Raw genomic sequence first — 21,063 nt, forward strand, 5'->3', positions numbered from 1 at the left:
ATTACCAAACAATACGTAACCAATGGAGCGTCTGAAGGAATGGTCAGGCAGGAAATCCTGAAGGACTGAGCATGCAAAATGGTCATCTCTCATCACCTAAAAATTGAAGGATTAATGCTTAGCAAAGGTGAGAAGGGATGCCCAAGAAGCCATTCTACAGATTTCAGTCACAGAGACTCCTCATGTCAAGGCTGATATTTAGGACTTCTCGATGAAGAAATAGGCATGTATGCCAAACTGTGGGTCATTATGTGCAGAGTAATAGCATATTTTGATAAGAAGTTGATCCATCTAGATAGGTTTCTCTTCTATACTGTTCTGCCCTTTCTCTTACCGGCATTCCCAATGAAGAGATGGTTGTCAGAGCTAACCTCCTTGGTAAAGTCAATGTTAATGGGTGATTATCCTACTGTGGTACAGTGTGTGAAGCTTCTCATCAGCCTTAATGGTATGTGGCAGAGGATAAAAGGATGGGAACGTGATGGACTGATCCAAATGGAATAGGATGGCCGTGTTTATATGGAAACGGAGATGCATATAAACACTACCCATGCACACTGATCCGCCCTCAGACACAGGGAGCAAAAACCAATAAGAATACTGGTGTGCAGATCTCTAACTTGGGACCTAAATAGATGGAAAAGAGAGACCATTCCAAAGAACGGGGAGGAGGGAGGGCAGTGAGGAATTTGTGGTTAGAGTATCCACCCCAAATAGCGTTATTGAAGGTAAATAACTTGTTCTTCTGATTGGAACTTCCATCTTCAGATTCCTCAATGCTAGTACAAATACCAAAGCTGTACCTCTGAATGTGGAGGGTCCGCGTAATGGCTCAGACCAAAAGGTCCTGCAGACTGAATGGATGAAATGCCCTTCCTGTCGGATCTGGCTGTCAAAGCAGCACTGCTTTGTGAAAGTGTGTTTGGATGTCACATCGCAGCCTAACAAATATCAAGAACAGGCTCTCCGCATGCCAACACAGTTGTAGCACCTTCGGCCCTGGTGGCATAAGCCCTCAGTCCTTCCAGAGGCTGCTTCTTGGCCAAAGCGTAGCAGATCTTGATCCAGAGGACTCTCAACCTTGACAAAGTGCTTTTCTCTACTGCCTTAGTAGTCTTTGCCCTAGCAAACCCAACAAAAAGCTGATTGGCAACAAGGTGGTCTTTGGTGAAATCAAAGTAAAAACTCAAGGCTCTTTTGGGGTCAGCTGATGGAATCTCGCCTCCTTCTTCGAGGCCTAACGCTCAACAAAGAACATCGGTAGGGTGATGAACTGGCCAATCTGAAAAGGAGTCAAGAGTTTTGGCAAAAAGGTCACCTTGATCTTCAAAATCTTTGTCTGGGGAAATCTGTTTGTCTGGCAAAAAGGTGGTGCAGGGCAGCTGCACCAAGAGAGCCTGAAGCTCACTTGTGCGACCAGCTGAAGTAATCATGACAAAGAACACAGTCTTCAGAGTCAGAATACGTAATGAGTGTCTGTGCATGGCTCGAATGCAGAGCAAATGAGTAAAGTTAGGAAAAAATGTAGATTTCATTGTGGCATCACAATGGCTTAAACCTTTGAGAAACCCCATCACAACAGGTGATTTAAACAAGGACAGCTGGTCCAGCATAGGGCCAGCCGAAAGGGGCGATAAATATCCTTTAACGGTGCCCACTGCAAGACAAAACAAACAATAAGAGATCCAACACTTTGGCTTGTAACAGTTGTGATTTGCTGTCACCACATAGTTGTCAAATGCTGCACACTCAATCTTCACACATGGGGGTTTCACTGTACATGCCCGGATGCAGAACAGTGCCTTGCTCCTCCCGAAGCAGAAGCAGAAGATCTGGGTACAGATGCTCATGCCCAGAAGTTCCAGGTAACACTCTCTCTGGAAACCCTACTGAAGACTTGGGCTAGTCGTTCCTGATCTTCTTCAGACTTTAGGGCAGGAGCGGGCGGGGCGGAAAGGCATACAGGAGTCCTGTAACAGCTCAGCTGCAATAGGCCTCCTAGGGAGAACCTATTTAGGAACTCAGGCACGCAAAAGCATTGGTAGTGCCTGCTCAAGAAAATATCCAGCCAGGTTTATCCCCATCAATGTTGGATGCCCTGTGCCACCTCGAGTGAAAATGCCATTTATGATCCACTAGGCCCCTTCAGCAGAGATCATCCACATTGGCACTCAGGTGGGTCATGAACAGGGAAATGCCTTGATGTCACACCCAACTCCAGGGGTAAAGAGACTCTAGGCACAGAAACGTGAACCCCACACCACCCATAGTCTGGTTTCCACCGCTGATCTAATTGAGATCGAGGAGTCACCACAGTAGATCTTTTGCAGTCCCCACTGAAACCGTGCTGAAATCTGAGAGGTTTCCTTGGAGCTGGGCCCACTGAGACTTCAGGTTCTATTGCAGAGCCTGCATATGCCACCTGGGCACGGTCGATGAGCAGAACACAATAGGCAAGAAGCCTCAGTGCTAATTTCACTGAGACCCAGGACATAGACTGAAATGTCAGGATCAGAGTCTGAATGTCCTGGACTCGTGATGAAGGGAAAGCTCCGAACAGCACTGTATTCAAGATGGCTCTAATGAAAAGGGCTGGACTGTTCCTATGAGAAGCAGGGCCAAGGCTAATTTGTATATGGTTGGGTCCAAACTGAGGTGGTATGGTGAGCAAAAGAACTATGAGTTTGGATGCTACCCAGAGCGATTGGCAGTGGTTAGATATGTTGCAAGCTTTCCTCTCGTCACCTTTTGTGTGATTGATTACTGCTCTAAGTATCAAAGGTATGTCCAGAGGTAGGTCCTGTCCTCACTGTGCCACTGGAACCAAGCTATCCCTGGCTGATAAGCCCTCATCAGGGCTAAACCATTCCTAGGTTGCTTGTGTTCCGGTTTGTTGAGAACCTGGCCTTGCAGTTTAGGCTGGACTGTTCCCATGAAGAAGACTGATTTGCATATGGCTGGGTCCAAACTGAGGTGGCATGGTAAGTAAAAGAACGATAGGTTGGGATGCTAACCCAAGCGTTTGCCAGTGGCTAGACAAATTACAAACATTTCTCCCATCATATTTTGTGTGTTTGATGTACAGCTCTAAGTGGCAAGGGTATGCTCAGGCGTGGGTCCTATGCTCAAAGCCATACCTGGCCGATGTGCCTTTATCACGGCGAAACAGGTCCTACATTGATTATGCTTGGGTTTGGTTCGGGCCTGACTTGTACTGACATTTCGGGCTGGACTGTTCAAACGAGGAACAGGGTCAAGGCTGATTTGCATATGGGTGGGCCCAAACTGAGGTGACATGGTCGACAAAAGAGCAATGTGAAGAGATGCTCTGCAAGCGATTGCCGGTGATCAAATAGCAAGCAATCCTTCCATCACCTTTTCTGTGCCCAATGAAAAGGTTCATCAGAGAAGGAGTCTGATGTGACTTTAGCACATTGATCGTGAATCCAAACGATGTCAGGGGGTTCGGCATCATCTGTAGGTGGCAAGCTTACCTTAAGCAGCATGTTATCGGGGTAGAGGAAAACTGGTATCCTCAATCTCCGAAGGTGTGCCATGACCACCTCCATCCCTTTTGTGTACCAACTGAGAACACTGGCAAGACCGTAGGGAGCACAAAAAACTAAAAATCCTCTTGGCCTACATTAAACCACAGGTGTCTTTGTGACTGCAGGATGGGTATATGAAATACACATCCTGCAGGTACAGGGCTACCATCCAGTAGCCCGAATCCAGGGCAGACAGAACCTGGGCTAGTGTGACCATCTTGAATTTGTCCTTCTGCAGGAAGGCATCCATTTTGCGGATAGTTATAAATGTGACAAAGGACTCCATCCTTTCTCGGTGGGTGGAAACAGAGTAACAACCAGTTACTATTTTGGGAGGATCAGCGAGCAGGTAGGTCCCTGTCTCTTGTCGGTTCTAATGCCACTTATTGGTGTAGTATAGTACTGTAGGTGGTATAGGCTTTGGCTGGAGGAGCACTTTCAGCACTATTTCCAAGGGCCCAGGACTGGTCGAGCACCACTTGTGGGGGTCAGGACTCACTCCAGGCAGAGGCCTGGTGCAGGGTTGAGGGTCTCTGGAGGTTACTATGTCCATGTAGGTCACACAGAAGGCCAGACAACTCGTCCGATGAGTCACACTGACAGTACTGGGTTCAAGTAGCAAGGCAGGCCTCAAGCAGCAGGCCAGGACTCTGGTGGTCCAAATTAGTCCTTCTGAAGCCCTCCATAGGTCTAGGAGTGTACTGAAAAAAGGTTCTGAGGAACCAGTATTTATACCTGGTGCCAGCCTTTGAAGTGGGGGAATCTTCTAGGCTACCCCAACTCTGGTTTTATAACGTTCCTCCCTTTCCCTGGGATCTTTTTAATGGACAGAGTCCAATTCACAGATGCGGAAGATGGTTGGGTTGAGGAATCTGTGGTTAGATATAATCTCAACCAGAGAGATCGATATCACAGTAAATAACTTGTTTTTCTGACAGAGACTTCTAAACACAGATTCCTCACATGTGAATAGATAATGAAGCAATACCTATTTGGAAGAGAGTCTGAGAATGGACTCAAACCAAAAATTACTGGAGCACATAGGAAGTAAAATGCCACTCTCGATTAATCTGGCTATCCAGACAGTAGTGATTCGTGAATGTATGAAACTCATGTAGCTGCCTGACATATGTCCCGGAAAAGGCGTTACCAAACGTATCTTGTTCATCTAATATAGACTTTTAGCCTTAGACTCCTTACCATGGAATAGATACCCAAGCAATACTTTCCCGGAGGTGGGTCTGTAAAACTGTTTCACTATCCCGATGGATCTGACTGTCCAGGCAGCAGTGCTTGGTGAACATGTGCAAAGAAGCTCATGTTGATGCTTGGAAGATATTCATGACCAGAACTCTGTGTGTTAACGCAGTGGTCGAAGCCTTAGCTCTGCTGGAATGAGCACGCAAACCCACAGATGCATTGCTTCTCGTGCAGTGCGTTGCAGATTTTAATGCAGAGCACAATCCATTAGGTGATGGTCTGTTTCTGCACAGCCTTTCCCTTTTTTGCTCCGGCATACCCCACACAGAGTTGGTCATTCACCCAGAACTCTTTTGTGTCGTCAAGGTAGAATGACAATGCTCTTTTTGAGTCCAGTCAGTGGTGATGCTCCTCTTTCTTAAAGGGACGCTGCAGAGTGCAAAAGGTAGGCAGGGTTGTGGACTTGCCTACCTGAAAGGGAGTGACAATTTTCAGCAGGAAGGTAGCTCTAGTGTGAAGAACCAGCTTGTCTGGGAAGCGATTTAGGTACGAAGGCTTAGATGACAACGCCTGGAGCTCACTGACCTCCAGGCAGATGTTATTGCCACTGAGAAGGCTGGCTTGATGGTAAGAAACCTGAGAGGACAGTTGTAGTAGCGCTAATCAGAAAGCAAAGTACTAAGTTGAGGTCCTACTGAGGCATGGTGAAGGTTAGAAACAGGTCTTGAAGACATTTCAAACCCCTATTAACAACAGGGGATTTGAACAGGGATGTATGATCCGGCAACGCAGAAAGGCTGAGATGGCAGAAAGGTAGCCCTTTTTGGTGCCCAAAGCAGGGCCCTGCTGGGCAAGAGAAAGAATAAATAGAAGGACTTGAAAAAGAAGAGCAGGAAGGGGGTCACTTTACTTTACTGCACACCAAGCCACAAACCTGGCCCAGCGGTAGACATATACCGTCTTGGCCAAGATAACATTGCAGACTTTGGGCGGAAGGTCTAAAAGCTGTCACTGCTCGATCTCCACACATAAGGAGGAGGGTTGCCAGGTCCGGGTGGAGGACCTTCCCCTGCTGCTGTAACAGGAGATCCTCCCGAAGGGGCAGTCTGATCGGAGGACTGATGGCCATGCTCAACAGCGTTTTATACAAAACTCTCCGGGATTTATGCCCTGACCAAGAGTCCACAACCTCACTCATCCTGTTTCTTACAGTACCGCATGGCAGTGGTGTTGTCCGTGAACACCTGCACTAGCCTTTCCTTGATGGCGAGTAGAAAGGCTTTAAATGCCAGCCGGATCACCAAGAGCTCTAGCAGGTTGATGTGGAGCCTGGATTCTGCCAGAGACCTGAGGTCTATGATCTCCGCCTCTCCCAGATGGCTGCCGCATCCCAGGAGTGACACATCTGTCACTGCCAGGATGCAGGAGACCATGAGGCACAGTAGCCTCACAGTCAGTCTCACTGAAAGCCAGGATAGAGGCTGAAACATCGGTATCATAGCCTGAATATCTTGGACTTGCAGTTCGGGAGGATAAGCTTGAAACTGTACCGCGTCTATAACAGCTCTGATGAAATGGAGAGTCTGAGAGGGAGTCAGGCGTAACTATCGCATGTTGATAGTAAATCCCAGCGAGTGCAGGAGGTCCGCCCGATGTCTGGAGGTGGGAGACGACTGGATGGGGCGAGCTTGCCTTCAACAGTCAGTCCTGGAGATAGGGGAAGATGGGAAACTCTGATCTCTGCAGACGAGCTGCAACCACTGCCATCCCCTTGGTGAACACCCAAGGGGTGCTGGTATGGCCGAAAGGGAGGACGGCGAATTGATGGTGCTTGTGGCCTATGGTGAACTGCAGATAACGTCTGTGGGTAGGCAAGATGAGAATGTGGAAGTATGCATCCGGCAGGTCCAGTGCTACCAACCAGTCTTTTGGGTTGAGAGCAGACAGAACTTGAGCGAGCATGAGCATTGTGAATGACTCCTTTTTCAGGAAGAAATTGAGCAGGTGCAGGACAAGCATAGGAGGAGCGCCTCCATCCTTTCTGGGCACCAGAAAGTAGCAGGAATAACAACCATGACCTACTTCCCGGTCAATGAACTTTTAGCCTATAAGTCACTCCTAAGATAGGCTCTTCAGTCCAAGGGCAGGGTGCCTGGTTCTAAGAGTTTAGGTACTCCTGCACTAGCAAAGATACCCCTAAAACCCCTGACCCCATATTCTGGGCTTTGTATGTGCGGGACAGCCGTTATAAGTTATGTACTGGACACTGGCAAAGTCCAGATGTCTAACTACATAACGGCTGTCCCAAACCTGGTCAAGTTTGTTATCCAACATGTTGAAATCATATAACTACACTGATTCTAGTATTAGTGGCATGATACCATGTACTGGGGCTCCACAGAGGACCCCCAAATAACTACCTGTGTAGCCTTACAGGGTCTGACTGCCAGCCCGTGCTACTGCCAACCCTAGACAGTGTTCTGCCCCCCTGCTGATGAGCTTAACTCGGGAAGGGAAGCTGGACAAAGAATTTACTGTGAAGGAGAGGTGTGACCACCTACCCTTTAGAATTAGGTAGGGTGGGGGGCGCTTCTGAGCACCACCAGACTACATTGAAGGGCACATTTGGTGCCCACCATGCATAAACCAATTTTGCCCAGGTCAGGAACCCTTTGGCTCCCGCTCTGGAACAAAACCACACAAAGGACAGGAGAGTGACTACCCCCCTGTCCAGCTCCTCCCTATGGAGGTGGCCAGAGGTCCTCCAAGTGGCCACTTGATTTTGCCATGTGCAATCAAGGCCCTTGGGAGCATCTGACTGGTTAGGACAGCTGAGTAGCGTCTCTGACTCCCTCTGATAGGTCCTTCCCCTTCCTAGGGTTACTTAAGGGCTCCCCTGAGGGTGAGTCCTTAGAATCATCCCCCCAACAACTTCTGAAACCAACTGCCTGTTGCTGAAGATTGTTCAAATATTCTTCTGCTGGTGGACAGTGGAATTCTGCTGTTCTTCAAGACAGGCCCCACGACAAGACTGCTCCCGGTAGGAATAATCCTTCTGCATCTTTGTCCCAGTGCTTTTCCAAGGATCTGCAACTCGGTGGCTGTGTATCCTCCGAGTCACCAAGGACTCAGGCTGCATACTAGGCTGAAGGAATCTCCCTTGAAGTGTAGGAGTCACTTCCCTGCATCTGCAGCCACCTTAACGCTGAGGACCGGTTTGCTGATCCTGTTGTCCCATGGACATGTTGTCCCATGGACATCGTCTGAATCTGCAACACGGGTGATAGTTTGTTGGATCTCTAGAGGCACGACCATTCTTCCCTGCAAGTTGGAAAACTGTAATCCCTCTCGAGCCAATGTGGACCGCCCCCCGTGCACCATGCCTGGTTGGCGTTACCAAGGCTTGTTGGCTCTCTTCACCAAAGATCTTCAAACTGCAAGTAACCCCTGCCTCCAGCACTATACAGCTCCAAGCTCAACACCCTACCTACATCCTCTGCATTGTGGGCCTTCATCCCCTGTTTGCTTCATCCCCTGTTTGCTGCTGAGGCTTTCTTACGACCTCCTGTGCCTACTGCCAGAGGGTCCTCGAGGGGGATCCACCGATTCCTGCTGGCTCACTATTGTGCTGAGGGCCGGTCCTGACTTACACTTGCTGGGTTATTCTCTCAGACCTTCCTGGTCTGCAACCAAGCATCTACCTCCGCAAACCGATGTTTGCATTTGACAAGGCATGTTGGTGGTCCTGCCGGCCACTGACCTTCCTGCACTAGTCGACCGGCGTGGACCAGCTCATTAAAGGCTCTTACACCGTTGCCTGGTCTCCACAGCTGTTTCGTCTACTCCATGCTACATCAAGGAACCTTCAACCAGGGCTGGTATTGTGGTCCTGTGCCCCCTGGTCACCTCTGGGTAGTTTGGACTCTGTCTCCCCTGCTTTCATGTTCTTCTCGTCTGGATTCTTTGTCCATGTTCCACCTACCTGGTCCATGAGATGCTGTAGCTCCTGTACTTCCACGACCCTCTACTGGCATTTATGGATGTTTCTAACACCACTTCATCCCTTTGACTTGTGCTTCCTGGTGAAGGTATCCATAACTTCTGGATATCCAAGGGTGGGGCAGCCTCTCCAACCTTGGTTCCTTCTGGATCCTTAGGGAAGGGTCCTAGAACTCAAAATGTCCAACTGAAACTTACCCTGTGTTGTTCTATGGACGTCTGGCCTGATGTAACCACGCTGTACCCGGGCCCCTTGTGGTCCGTGGCTACTCACCTTGGGTGGTTCCTGGCTTCCTCTGGGGTCCTCCAACCTTGGAGACTAGTCATGTTTTGGTACTCACCTCGCATCCCACTATTTTTGTATGTGGTTTGGCCCCCTGATTGGGCCCTTTGTGTTTTTCTTTGCTACTTACCTCTTTTCCAAGTTTTACATGTGTGTAATTGATATCTCCGGATAGGAGATATACCTGATGTGGTTCTTTCTTGTGTGAAACGTTTACAGACCAACTATAGTGGTACATGCAACTGCTTTACACACTCTTGGATAAGCGTTAGCTGCTCTCCACAGTTACCCCTTGAGAGCTTTGGTATAACCGGTGCTGGTCTGGATCCAAGAGGCCCGAATGGCACTGGGGGCAGACCTGCTGGCGGTAACCAGTAGGTGCCCCTCCCAAACCCATGGGTCTGAAGGCACTCTAGCGGGGACAGGCCACCTAAATATGAGGTGCATGGCCTCATAACATTCTTGTAGTTGGGTGGGTGTCGCTCCAGCTCTCAGAAACTTTGGGAGGCGCGGAGACAGCCTAGGCGCCGACTTAACTGCAGAGCCAAATCTAGCGTGACGATGCTCCCTCGTCTGATTACTTTGACAGACAGGGTGAAGTCGAAGAGCTCTTCGATTACTTACTCCCATTCTTCTTGTGGGACTTACTGCAGTGGGACGAAGATTGATGGCTCAGCGACCAACTCCTGGATTTTCCTTTCGACCAGGATCGAGACTGTTGTATCATTGCACGTTGAGCGCCAAGGTGCTTGAGGATTACTCTCTCAAGGCCTTGGGGTGCACGGCACAACAAACGAAGCACGTCTTGGCATTGTGATCACGCTCAAGACACCAGAGGCATATGAGGTGCTGGCCTCATCACCAACATTTGGCGGTGACAGGAACCGCAGGGCTTTTAGCTAGCCTTTCTCTTGAACATCCCTGCCAAACCATAAGATGCCTCAAAAAAACACATTGACAAAAGCAGAAAAAAGGGCAGTTAAAAAATTACCAGAGGGTAGGTCTCTCCAGATCTGTGCTAATTGGTGCGAGAATAAAAGAACCGACTTAAGCACACTGGGGTAACGCCTATATAGGCCCTGTGCATGTCACTTCTGGCATGGACGACGCCACACAGAGCCAAATGACACAACCTACTGGCGAGCAGGGGTATTGCTCACAAGAAATTTCCAGTTCCAGTCTGACACCTGTGGATAATTCTAAGGTGAGTAATCTAAAGTAAGGAATCTGCAGCTAGAAGTCTCTATCAGAAAGTTGATATTTTGATCGATTTGGAACAGTTTTACAACTTTCGGCAAGAAGGATGCTCGCATCAGCAGAATCAGTTTGTCTGGTAAGAAGGTGGTGTATGGCAGGTTGGCAGAGAGAGCTTGAAGCTCACTTATACGCCATGCAGATGTTATGGCGACCAGGAACATCATTTGAGGGTGAGAAGCCACAAGGGTCAGCTGTGAAGCATCTCAAAGGGAATACACATGAAATTTGCGAGGACCAAGTTATGGTACCACTGTGGCATGGCAAAACGAGAGGGAAACCTTACTTTGTAGGCTTTTAAAAAAAAGCATCACAAAAAGTGATTTATTTAATGAGGACTGACTTGGAAACCATAAAAAAGTCAAAACAGTCAAAAGATACCCTTTAATTGTGCCCAGATCAAAGCCTTGCCAGGCAACAGATAAAAACAACAAAACATCAGATAACTTTGCCTAGAGGGAGTCAAGCTGCTGTGTGCCATACCAAGCCAAAATCTGTCCCAACGGCAGGCGTACACTGTATTTGTCGAGGGATGCTTGGTTGCCAAGATGACATCAACCAGTTCCAGAGAAAGGTCGAATGTGTTCAGCTGTTGATGCTCAATCTTCAAGCATATAATTTAAGACTGTGAAGGCCCAGGTGCAACACCCTGTCCCATTGGTGTGACAGCAGATCCTACTGGAGGACAGCCTGATTGGTGGACAGACACTTATACCCAGAGCTCTGGATAGTATATTCTTTGTGCCCAGTCTGAGGCCATTAGAATGACTGGACCTGGTTGCTTCTGACCATCTTCAGAAATTGTGGCAGGAGGAGTATTGGCAGAAAAGCATACAGGAGTCCAGGGTTCCATCTAAAGTGAAATGAGTCTCCTAGCGAAAGATGCCATGAAAATTTCAATATGCAGAACTGCTGACATTGTGCATTCTCTGTGGTGAACAGAACGAGCCAATGTTAACCTTAGTCATGGAAGAGACCTTGCTCCATCTCCAGGTTCAACTGCCACTTGTGACCTGCTAGGTGTCGACGGTTGAGCTTGTCTGTCCTTGCATTAAAAGCTGCTGCAAGGTGTTTCACCACCAGGAAAATTTCTTGATGATCGAGTCATTTCTAGAGATGTAGTGCCTTTTAGGACAAGGTCCATGACCCCACCTCGCCCTGTTTGTTGCAATACCACATGGCAGTGGTTTTGTCCACAAGAACCTACACTAGCATCTTCCTGGCATCTGGAAGGAAGGTTTTCAATGCCAAGCGGATGGTACTTTGCTTTAGAAGGTTGATGTGGAACCAGGACTCCTCTGAAGACCTGATGCCTCTGATCTGCCCCCACCCAGAAGTGATGCATCGGTCACCACTGTCAGCTTTGAGTGCGTGAGGGAGAGGGGTCTGCAGCTGACCATATCAAGTTCCAGTAATCACCAATGCAGGTCATTTTCAGTCTCCTCCGAAATCTGGATGTGGTCCAAGAGGCCCATTGAGACCAGATGACACTGCAGAGCCTGCATATGACACCTGACATTCTTGACCAGCAGGATGCAGGAGGCCATCAGTCCCGGCAGCTTCAGAGTCTTCCTCACTGAAATCTAGGGCATGAACAGAACCATAGCCTGAATGTCCTGGACACTTCAGGGGTAAGGCACAAAATCTAACTGCGCCCAGAATGGTTCTGATGAAAGGGAGAGAATGCAAGGGAGTCAAGTGTGACTTCAGAACATTGATAGTGAACCTCAAAAGTGGCATGAGGTTTGCCGGAGTCTGGAGGTGGTTGATGACAGTATGGGGTGAGCCCGCCTTCAACAGCCTGTTGTCCAGGTGGGGGAAGACTGGGTCCCCTGACCTCGAAAGATGTGCTGTTACCACTGCCATCACTTTTGTGAACACCTGCAGGGCAGTGGTGAGGCCAAAGGGGAGCAAAGCAGACATAAAATGCCCCTGTCCTACCACAAACCGCAGGTAGTGCCGATGGGCCAGCAGGGCGCTTATATGGAACTCTGCGTCCTGCAGATTGAACACCACTATCCAGTCTCCAGGTTTGAGGGCAAACAAGACCTGGACCAGGGTCAGTATTTTTAGTCTGTCCTTCCAGAGGAAGGCACAGGTCTAAAATAGGACAAAGGCATCCGTCTTTCTTTGGCACCAAAAAGTATCCGTAATAATAGCCATGACCCACTTCTAGTGCAGGCACAATCTTGATAGGCCTTTTGGCACTTCCTGCTGTATATCAGAGAGAAGGTGCTACATCATCTTGGACTGGACTCGACATGTAGTCTTCCAATGCTTGCCTCGCGATCTTGTATGGCCTTTGGGTTCATGACATGAAGTCACTGCAGGCTTTAGAGTCATGGTCCGACCCCAGGCAGCACAGGAAAACCTGATGGGGATCTGTAAGACATTTGCTTGCAACGTTCCCTACAAGGTTTAAACCCTGTAGTTTTGGGAGGTGAAATTTCCCTTGCACACTATATTTTTGAATTTCTGAGGTCAACAAGTCTCTTCAGAGATGAGATGTAGCTCCAGAGCCACGGCTGGTGGCGCAGACAGAAAGGAACCAAAGTCAGTGCATGGGAGCGGTGCCTATATTTGCCACGCACATCATTTCCTGAGTGGAACACCGTCAGTGTGGAGCCGCACACCACCACCTACCAGTGAGCAAAGGTACTGTTGAACGTTTTGAGATTCAGTCTGACGCCTGGGGAATATTAATAGGTGAAGAATCTGCGGTTCTATCAGAAACATGCGATTTTGGAATCTAGCACACAAAAGATTTTTATATTTATATTTTATTTTATATTTATATTTATTTATATTATAGACGCACAAAGTTCATCTGACACCCATACATTTAAAGTTGCAAGGTCTGTCATATTACAAGTTAAGAGACGTATAGCCAATTCATAGATGGGACTCCTACCTGGCCTCCCAGATACAATGCAATGTTTGTTGTCTTGAAATAAAAGAGTAGAGTTATGAAGCCTTATCACATACCCACTGGAGACCTCATAAATACTGAGAGAGATTTCACACCATTGTAATGGCTAAAGTCAGAGTAGTTGATAAAGATTTGATTGTGCTGTTACAATAAGAAAATGTGGTAGTGTAGGTGGCAGATAATATTGATTGGGCATGGATTTGGAAACTACCAGCTACTAGTAAGCTTTAAAAAATGAATGCGTTTTCTATACTTTTCTGACATAGTGGAATTAAGTTCATGATCCTACAATATATAGTGACTGAATCCATTGTTACTGAATTTTGCTGTTTACTGATACATGAGCACTGTTAATAAAAATATCAGTAGTTATGAAAAGGAAATGTGTGGACAAGGACATATTTTAAGAATGCTGGAGAAGAAGGACACACAATGGTAGAGGAACACAAAAGGAAAATCACAGGAGTATCCCACTTATGGACGTTTTCTGTGATACATTCTCTATGCCTCTATGATAAATGTACAGTAATGTGAAAATAGCAGAAAAGTGCCAAGTGAATGGACACATAACGTCTGCAGTGCTAGAATATCACATCCCAATTTTTTACTTACAACACTATGATGTTGACGTTCAGTGCCATCTACTGACATAAACTACCAATGCAATCAAACTAAAAAGTGGCAGTTGGGGGTCAAAGGATAGATTTACGGAACATCAAATGTTAGCAGTGCAAAAGGAGTAACAATCACCTGTTCTCAGTTTCCAGTTCGTTCATCTTGCGGTGTTTATCCTCTAGCTGCCCTTGTAGTTCTGCAATACGCTCATTTTCAGACCCCTCTTGCTGCAAGCGGAGCATCTTGTTTTCATGTTGTAGTCTAATAAAAACTTCCCTGAAAAGAAAAACAAACACTGAGGTCAAGGTACACTCTTTTAATTATTTATTGTAAAAAAATGTTTTATTTTAACAGATCACAGACAATATGTAGTCTTTTTGCCACACCATGTTTTAACTGGCCACGAATATCAAACCAGTCGGAGGCAATTACAATCTCATTGCATCGTGCCACGAAAAACAAATCTTAGATCTATATGAGGTCAATTCTTAAACACCATTAGAGTTGATTTTTTGCCTTATGTATAATGATAAATGAACGCTAATGAAAGGAGACAGAAAGTAGTATACACCCAAGTTATAACATTACTTCAGACAGTATGGGGAAGTTTTGAGGAAGGATCTGTCCGTGTAGGTGTAGGAAAGTGCCTCTTTTGGACAGGATTAGCCCCACCGTTTTGCCTGGGAAATGATGTAATCCTAACCGGAAGTGCACAGGGACCCCTGCCAACCAGGTCCCCTGTGCAAGAGCTCCTTCCCTAAACTGTACCTTTGATTCCCAATTGGCACCACTTCAGTACCCCATGTAAATGGTACCCCTGGTATCTAGTGCATTGGCACTGAAGAGGGACCCCAAGGATAGCAGAACAAATTGTGCCACCCTACGGTCCCCTCACCAAGACCCTGCACTCTGCCATTTGAAACGGTGTGCCTTGGTGCTGACAAAACTGTAGAGTCGACATGCACACATCCCTGTGTGGCATGTCCACAGACACTGCATAGGCTATACGCAAGACACCCCTCTAGCAGGCCTTAGCCTTACGACAGAGAGCACTATATTTCCGGTGAGGAGCAAATATGCTTCTGCAGTATCCATGTTGATTCCTGGATATTGTAAGTGACCAGGTAAGCCATAGTAAGTACATGGGGTTGACAGTCATCATTGTGAGTTCCCCAGCTCCATGATGGCTTCATTGAAGTATGGGATGCTGGGTACCAAATATCTCGTCATAATGGACCTGACTGATTTTAGTGCCAGGTTTATTCAAAATTGCACAGAGGACCACTTAGAGGGGCCCCCTGAAACCTACCAACATTTGTACTGCGACCCAAGATTCTCCTGTTAGAAGGACCAGTACCCACCTCCTGTGCTCACCCCCTTTTCAGCGCGAAGACAGGCGGGAATACTCAGCAAGAACAGGAGATGTGCCACCCTTTGCCAACTCCACCTTCAGATGCTGGAGGTGAAGTGAAGTACACGTTTCAGTGCCCACCATTTGAAGATAGTGGGACTTATCCCTAACAGGGCTTGGGCTATGTCCCTCTCCCACAGGAAGTGGGCAAAACTGAGGGTGTAGACATCCCAGGTAAGGGGCCCATTGGCCACTACCTGTCACTCCTTTGTAACACCCCTAAATAGAGTATTTAGGTGGCATAACCAGTACCTAAACTTCAGTTCCTGATGACATAAGAAGAGCTGGACACTACAGAGTGACACCAGCAGATAAAACTGCAGAGAACTATTGACTTGGCCCCAGCCCTACTGGCCTGTCTGCACTCCTCAATGATCCTGCACCAGAAGACGACTCGTCCTGCAGCCCAGCGACCTCCAAAACACTGGGAGGACTGCCTGCCTTCGACAAAGAACAGGATCTCCTGAGAACAGTGGATCTGTTCACCAGACACAAGCTTTAAGTAAAGGCATCTGTGACCTGAAGAACTGTGAATCCCTGCTCCCGGTGCCACCTCTGCACCCAAAGTCTCAGGCCCGAGTTCAAGTGACCCACCAGTCCCAGTGAGGTTCCCCAGCACTCCAGAGCCCGTGTGCATTGTGGTTGACCCCTCTCGGATTCCTCAACGTCATCTGCAGCCTCTGCACAGAGAACCCCTCAACTGCAACCTGCTCTGGTAAGCTGTTTCCGGCTTCAATGGTGCCCCTTTGTCCCGAGAATCACAACTTACCTCTTCAGCAGTTGGTTTCCTTCGACCAATGCGTGGTAAGGCAGTGCGTAGTCTAGCTGCTGGCTGGAGGAAGAAGGAAGGATTGAGGGAGCCAGAGGACAAGTTAAGTGGGGCTGTGGTTGGGGCCCGATTTTAAGGGGGATGTGGGGGTAGTTTGCATGAGTTGGGGGTAGTTTTCAGTGCTGGGGGATCGGGTAGTGTTCAGGGTTTGCGTTGGGTGGGGTAGTGGTCGGGGCTGGGGGGGTCCGGGTAAGTTTCAGGCCTGGGGAGGGGGTTGTTTTTTAAGAGGGAGGGGTTAGTTTTAGGTGTCAGGGCGGGGGCAGGGATCGAAATACTTTTTATGGCTTACGGGGGAATGGCAGTTTTTAGGGCTCAGGGAGGAGTCAGGGTAGTTTTTAGGGCTTAGGAGAGGGGGTAGTGTTTAGGGCTCCGGGGTCAGGTCATTTTTAGGGATTAGGAGAGGGTAGGGTAGGGTAGTTTTAAGGACTGGGGGGCATGGAAGTTATCAGGGCTCGGAGGAGGGGGTTAGTTTTCCAGGGGTAGGAGGTAGTTTTAGGACTCGGGCAGGGGCAGGGTTCGGGAGGTAAAGACTTAACTGACCAGTCTTAAACACGGATATGTCTTTACCATACAAGCCTTAACAAAGCATAATTTGTTTTAAAGGAAATTATGTATGAGTTACTTACCTTCGGTAACGATGTATGTGGTAGAGACGTTGTCTAGCCGCAGATTCCTTAACTTAGAATATCCCCAGGCGTGAGACTGGATTCGAATTACATTTTTTGCAGCAGCACCTCTGCACGCCGGGGGACGGCGCCACACGACCCCGCCCTGATGTCGTCCTCGTACGTGACGTCAGCGAGGTCATATAAGTCCCTCCCGGTGCAATGACGTCAGTTTTCTTCTGAAAAACTTTTCCGCGGCACAACGCGGACCCACCAACTAAAAACTGTGAAAGTATGGAATCAGAGTGCGAGGAATGAAAATTCCATGAATAAAGAAGGGGGGATGGTGGAAGACACCATCCTAAAGACTGAATAGACACCGCCTACATATATAAGTGGACGCTGTGAGAATGAGCCCCGCATGCCAAGCGGAGGCCCCCTCCCGACTGCAAGAAGGGAAGAATATCACAACAGACAGAAATAGACTGATAGCGCCATGTGGAACTGTGTCGTCCAGTAAGAACGAAACACAGAAAGAACAACAGTCCACTGTAGGAAAGATAGAGAAGACTGGCCATTCTCCTCTAAAAACAGTGGTTGGAAACAGAGCACAACCGACCCTCAAAGAGGATGACCACGAGTAGACCAGGACCCCGAGGCAGTAGAGCAGATTGAAGGTAAGGGAACTGGAGAGGAACCATATAACAATAAAGAAGTCCCTCAGCAGAGGTTAGCTAAATATAGAAGTGCCCAGGGAAGTGCATCAACCTGAACCCCCTGAAGATAAAATCCAATGGCAACTGAAGAGGCCAGTGGAGAACACCACCAGAAAAGGTCCTCTCAGAACGTGAAGGATGGGTGGGCATTAATGAATCTGCGGCTAGACAACGTCTCTACCAGATACATCGTTACCGAAGGTAAGTAACTCGTACATCTGATAGAGACATCTAGCCGCAGATTCCTTAACTTAGAATAGATACCACAGCCATACCCAGGGAGGCAGGTCTGCGAAAGGACAACAGAAAGCGCCAGGCATGTGATTTGGCAACAGGGTGACAAAGAAAGGGGGTAAAACTGCAGCAGAACAGTCTGACAGCAACCCCAGCAGCTCGAAGAGCAGAAGTCACAGGATAGAAGATATCTAACAACATGCCAGAATGGCGCCACACCATACCAGTATAGAAATGACAGGTATAGCGGTATGATCCCCAGAAGAGAGATAGAGAGAGAGAGAGAGAGAGAAGGATTACTCTACGTTAAATGGCGCACAAATAGTGCTTTAACTCAAGCTTGTAAGGAACTTGAAAAGATGGCACCAGCGACTAACAGACTAGGCTATAACAAAGCGATACCAAAGGGGATGATGGACGGAGTGTTGAACAATACAAGCACTCACCCCCAGTCAACTGATCTGGGTTTAATCCATCATGGACTAAACCCAGATCAGTTGACTGGGAGTGAGTGTTTGATTTGCTCAAACTCTAGGTCCAGTATCCCCTTTGATATCGCTTTGTTCGCCCTAAATTGGTAGGGTATGCCAAGACGTGGGTACCTTGCTCACTTTGCAACTGGATTCAAGCTAGCCTGGCTGATGACGGCTGATTAGCCAGAAGCTGGTCCCAGGATGCTTGTTTCCGGTCCAGGGAAGACATGGCTTGGCAATTCGGGCTGGACTGTTTCCATGAGGCGCAGGGTCAGACTGATTTGCATATGGCCATGTCTGAACTGGGGTGGTGGAGTGAGCTAAAGAATGATGATGGATTAAACCCAGATCAGTTGATTGGGGGTGAGTGTTTGATTTGCTCAAACGCTACATCCATTATCCACTTTGGTATCGCTATGTGAAACACAGAGCGCACCTAAGGGATGCAAAATGAAAAAAGTACCACAGAAGACAGGCATAAAAGATCTAAGTGGGATGTCGAAAACCCGCCAGCAGCCGGTGAACAGCCGACTCGGCGTGAACGTCAAAGAGCAAAACCCCATCAAACGTTAAATCAACCAGATGTTCCCGGATATTTTCAGGGAAGACACTATTTCGCAACCAAGCATGACGCCTTAAGGCAACAGAACTTGTCATGGCTCGTCCCAAAGAATCCGCAGTATCTAAGGCTGAACAGATTGTGATTTCGGCCAGGTCGCGGCCATCCTGAATGGAGTGAAGGAGATCAGCACGAGCACCTTCGGAAGTGGCAGTAAGCACAGACTCTGAAGAGTTCCACAGGGAAGAGGTAGCCCGAGCCAAAACACACACAGTATTTAAGGACCGAAGGGCTGCCCTATTGGATACAAAGACCTTCCTACCCCAGGATTCAAGCCACCTGGACTCCCGAGAGGAGGAAGAGTTAGAGAGGGCAGAGAAGGAAAGGCAGTCTGCAACAACTCCTAATTCCACCACACACAAGATGGTGGAATCTCTAAAGTCATATTCACTCCCAACTGGTCACCCGAAACGTGTGTCCAGCCTTTCAGTGCAACATGCCCCCTGCATAGCTAATTCCCCCCCCTGTCCTGGTGTCAAATGGGCCTGGTCAGGGGGTGGCATCCATCTGAGGGAAAGCCAGATTCGCATACCAAAGACGGCAGGCTCTTTGAAGATCCCCTGCTTTGGAATGTTAATTCGCAGGTCATCCTGTTGGAAAGGGTGTAAAAACTCTCTGCTGGACAGGCTTTGTTCCTAACCACCTGAGAGCATAAACCCTCACTCCTGGGGCCAAGAAACGTATCTGTGCTGGCAGGCTGGTCAGGACCAGTCAGCCAGCACACTAATAGTTGGTAGGTTTTCAGGGAACACCTCTAAGATGCCCTCTGGGTGCATGTATAAATAAATCCATCACTGGAATTAATGTGGGTTTATCAATAGGAGGTGTTTGATAGCAAACACCATATGTTTCAGTGAAACCATAATGTAGCTGGGGAACTCGTTTTAACCAGTGCCCTCTACATAACTTTAAGATAGCTTTCCTGCTCACTTGCCATATCTAGTAATAGAACTAGACATCATGCAGATATGTCCTCACATAAAATATAATGCACCCTGCCTTACGGCACAATTAGACAACACCTTGTTTTACGAGAGGAGCACTGAGGTCTGGTTAGCAGGCCTCAATGAACTATCAGAGTAGAAAACCAGCATCTAGTAGCTAAAAAGTGGGGGGACAACTGCAACAAAAGCCTAGTTTCCTACAGTAGCTCTATCCGGATCTGTGCTGGCTTGTGCAGAAAGAAAAGAACTGACATCAGCACACCAGAGTGGTGCCTATATAGGCACCATGAACATCACTTTCGGCATGGATGACACCAACTAAGCCCCTTAGAGCCGAATGACACCACCTACCGGCGCAGGGGTTACTGCCCAACACAAATTTCCGGATCCAGTCTGATGCTTGGGTATAATTCTAAGGTAAGGAATCTGCAGCTAAAAGTTTCAATCAGACACTGTATCTCAAGAATTGGACAAGTTAGAAAAATAATTGAACAACTGTTTGTAATAGTTTTTATAAATCCAATTCAAAGGTGAAATTGGACCTGATAAGAGCCATGAATGAACGGACCTGCTCTTTTTTCTATGCTGGACAAAGAAGTGCACTCCAAGGGTCATAAGGCTGACCTCCTGTTAAAGCTAGATGGATACAACAAGCTATAAGAGGTCTTTTCCTGCAACTACCCAGCTGAGCAATGGCAACTGAACCTGGACTGGTTCCTGCTGTGTGACCTCTGCCCAACACCCTGTAATTCTCCAAGTTCCTCCTAAGAGGTCCTGAGGGACTTAAAACATAGTTTTAGTTATCCCTGCCCACTCTATACCATAGCTACCAGGTTAAGTAACCAGGTTAATTAGTGGCTTTGAGCGTTCATCCCGACAATGGTTGTGACTATTCCTTGAGGTGGGTAGTCACCCACCATAAATAATAATCAGATTTCTTACAACTTCAAATGACAAATTGTGATGCAGTTCTTATATCGACATCTCAAGTATAATGTTTAAAGAAGGAGTGCAGAGAGGCCTGAGTAGTTGCAAGGCAAGTTCACCAAATTGAAACTCTGAGAAAAGGGTCCTTTCCTGCCAGTGTCAGCTGTTAATAATGCCTAAAATACAGGCAGAAACCTAGAACTTATGGGTTACCTTACCAAGTTTGGATCCTTGGTAACATAGAAAGAGGTTGATATTTAGGCTGAGATCCTGTGAATACAGCGACTGGGAGTTCTTGTACCCTCTATGTAGTTTCTCCTCACCTCTGGAGTGGTAAGGAAAAGTAAATGAAATGTGCAAGTTTATTTTGGCTTAACTCCTAAAATCACACTGTCGGCACAGAACATTCTAAAACAATGAGAAACCAAAAACGCCTGTATCTCTCCAAACATTCACACTTTCATGTAAAATATTTTT

General features: G+C 47.6%; 1 protein-coding gene across 1 annotated transcript in view; it reads right to left on the minus strand.

Moving 5' to 3' along the window:
- Positions 1 to 21,063, minus strand: part of HOOK1 (hook microtubule tethering protein 1) — a 1,127,940-nt gene that overhangs the window by 371,354 nt on the left and 735,523 nt on the right. Inside the window, exon 15 of the mRNA XM_078669845.1 lies at positions 13,964 to 14,104. Coding sequence (XP_078525971.1) covers positions 13,964 to 14,104 — 141 coding nt within the window. The remainder of the gene's footprint in view (positions 1 to 13,963; positions 14,105 to 21,063) is intronic.

This window comes from Lissotriton helveticus, chromosome 1_2 (genome assembly GCF_964261635.1).
Source record: "Lissotriton helveticus chromosome 1_2, aLisHel1.1, whole genome shotgun sequence".
NCBI classification, from domain to species: Eukaryota; Metazoa; Chordata; class Amphibia; order Caudata; family Salamandridae; genus Lissotriton; species Lissotriton helveticus.